This window comes from Cupressus sempervirens, chromosome 11 (assembly GCF_028749045.1).
Source record: "Cupressus sempervirens isolate cs-2001-9-10 chromosome 11, ASM2874904v1, whole genome shotgun sequence".
Classification (NCBI taxonomy): Eukaryota; Viridiplantae; Streptophyta; class Pinopsida; order Cupressales; family Cupressaceae; genus Cupressus; species Cupressus sempervirens.
The window spans coordinates 756,295,290-756,298,045 of record NC_143128.1 but is presented as its reverse complement, the minus strand read 5'-3'; the positions used below and the strand labels follow the sequence as shown (position 1 = coordinate 756,298,045).

The window sequence follows — 2,756 nt, the reverse complement described above, 5'->3', positions numbered from 1 at the left end:
TTTGAAGAATGAAAGGAGCTGGCTTTTTCCTTATCGCATTGTTTTCTAGAAAGCTTTAAAGAAACAATTTATGGAAGAAAATCCAGGTCTAGCGTATTAAGACCAGGAGGCCTCCCTATAATTTATTTCTCAGTCAAATGCTTTACCAAGTCTTCGAGGCCATAAATCATAACTGAGCCCCCTATTTGAAACAGTCTCGTTGATTCTTCGCGTAAAAACTTCACCGGCTGCTCTGCAACACTATTTATATTACCCGCACATCGACGCCTCGGCAAATCAACTCTTTTATAGGACTACCAAAACTCATAACCATTTTCTGGCAGCAAAATATTCTGTTTTGGACGATGGATAGAGAAGAGGAAGAATTGCATTTCCTTGACGCCTTTGGAATTGTGGGAGAGGCGTGGAAAATCATGCGCCGAGAGATAAAACCCTTGGGAGCCATCGCCCTGACGTTACTGCTTCCTCTCTCCTTTGTAATCCATGGCCACACCTTTTATTCAGCCCCACTCCTCAAAAAAATAATGAAGAGCAATGTATCGTTTGGCAGCTCTGCCACAGAAAGCGTCCACCACGGCTCTCACACACATATTGCGGAGTTTGTATTATTCACGACGGTGTATGGAGCTCTAATTTTTGCATTCTCGTTGTTGTCCAGGTCAGCAGTGGTGTACACTGTGGCATGCATCTACGCGGGGAAAGAATTGTGTTACACAAAGGTTATGAGCATCGTACCCAAAGTATGGAAGCGCCTCGCTGTCACTTTTCTCTGGTTTTTCCTTGTTATGTTTCTATACAATTTGGCCCTAGTGGGTTCCTTGCTCTTCTGGTTGTTGATATACGGAGTGATTGGGCTGAAAAAACGGACCCTCTTCGTTGGGGTCGTTGTTATTGTCATCGTTGCTCTGTTCTTCCACGTGTACATCGTCATGGTGTGGGAACTTGCCAGCGTGGTGTGTGTTGTGGAGGATAGACATGGATTGGACGCCTTGAGGAAGAGCAAACGACTTATGAGAGGAAAGAGAGATACGGCGTTGACACTTTATGTTTTGTATGCGCTGCTTCTGGGCGTTATTGGTGGTGTTCAGAGTTTTTCATTGTATGGAAAGGGAGAGAAGGGGATGAGCATGGGAATTGTTGTGGTAGTGGTCGTGTTGCAGTGTGTTGTTGATTTAGTATGGCTGCTCACTCACACCGTTCTTTACTTTGTCTGCAAATCTTGTCACCAAGAGGACATCGATAAGGCGGCTTTGTCCAATCATTTTGAGATGTATAATGGAGGTTATATGATTCTCCGGGATGCCTCTATCCAGCTGCAGATGTTTGGCCCATAGTGATTGTTAGGAAAAGGAATATTGTCCAAATTATTTCTTGTTCAGTCTTAAAAAGAAAGAAATGTAGGAAATAAGAGTATTTCAAATTGAAGAATGCTCTAAAAGTTGATATTATCTGGCGAGGAAATGGATTGAATGAAATGAGTAAGATTCTATGCAAGATGGTTTATTGATTTTGTTTAACTAGAATAGCTTTGAAGTGACTTTGTTATGGGTTCATATAGTTAGGTGTGGACTTTCTTGGCATTAGAAGAGGAAGAGTAAAGAATATCAAACTTATATTGATAGCAAAAGTGTTAGCACTAAAATAAAATAAGAAAAGGAGATCAATAGACCCTAAAAAAATGTATTAAGTATTTGAATTTTACTAAAATTAGTTTGATATTTTTTATTTAGTGAGAAATAAATGTCATGGTTAACTTCATAGATATAGATTAGTGCTATAACAGTAACTGCCATCCCACCCATTTCTTGGTTTGTTAAGTTTATTTATTTTTAGGTGATCAGAATGTAAATCCTAATGCATTTATTCTAGAAATTTTCAATGGAAATCAATGAAGAAGAAGATAGAACCACTCATTATTTTGGTACTGTGAGGATGTTGAGCAATATGGATGCGGCTATCCTCATTACAAATTGTACTATTGACTAAATTTTAAAATATAAAAAAAACAATGAATTTTTTTGAAATGTTCAGCATTTGATCTTCATGATTTGTATATTTTGTGATTGAAAACAACACTTTTTTTGAGACAATTTCACAAAAGAATCATGTTTGACTTTTTTTTGTCTTTTATAATTAGTCAGAAAAGTCTTATTTTAAATTGATAATTATGTTGAGAAACATGTGTCTCAACCTTGCAATCCTTTCTTGGAAAATTCCAGAATTTGTTTGTGGAAGTTTTCCACTTGTTTATGCATTGGAAAATGGTTAGAGAGTTGTTAAAATGAGTCTTGTCCATAGTAGAATATAGGTAGGTCATTTTTAGAGCCTTGATGACTCATTTTGTGACTTTTATAGGGGTCTAGACTAAGAGACAAAATTGTGGACGGGATTACTATTTTAGCCTAGTTGTTTTTCCATATTGAAAATGTAAATGTAAAAAATGGGTAACATGTGGCATGGTAGTTTTTCCCATGGTTTTGTAAAACCATAAGTGGTTTTCAGGTTGTAAAATCACTATAAAAGGAGGGCTTGGGGAGGTGTTTGTGTAATTGAGTTTAGTTTGCAAGACTGGTGCTAGAAGGAGTCTCTCCAAGTTCGAGTTGTGGTGATGCGCTCCTGTAAGAACTTGCATTGCAAGTGTATTGTAATCATCTTGGTTTGATAATACATTGTGCAAGTTTTGGAGGGTGGGGTTTTTCTCTTGGAAGGGTTTCCCCACGGTAATCACTGTGTCGTGTGTTCTTTGTTATTTTGAT

The 2,756-nt window shown here is 37.8% G+C and overlaps 1 protein-coding gene across 1 annotated transcript; it reads left to right on the top strand.

Annotated features, from left to right (window-relative positions):
• The first annotated feature begins 301 nt into the window (after positions 1 to 301).
• Positions 302 to 1,334, top strand: LOC149531803 (uncharacterized). Its single transcript, XM_089808398.1, has one exon. It carries the CDS (start codon positions 345 to 347, stop codon positions 1,332 to 1,334), a length of 990 nt encoding a protein of 329 aa, XP_089664524.1. The 5' UTR covers positions 302 to 344.
• The last annotated feature ends 1,422 nt before the right edge of the window (positions 1,335 to 2,756 follow it).

Bases quoted from the DNA above. Each gene is read 5' to 3' on its own strand.
- LOC149531803 (XM_089808398.1), top strand. From the start codon at position 345: ATGGATAGAGAAGAGGAAGAATTGCATTTCCTTGACGCCTTTGGAATT.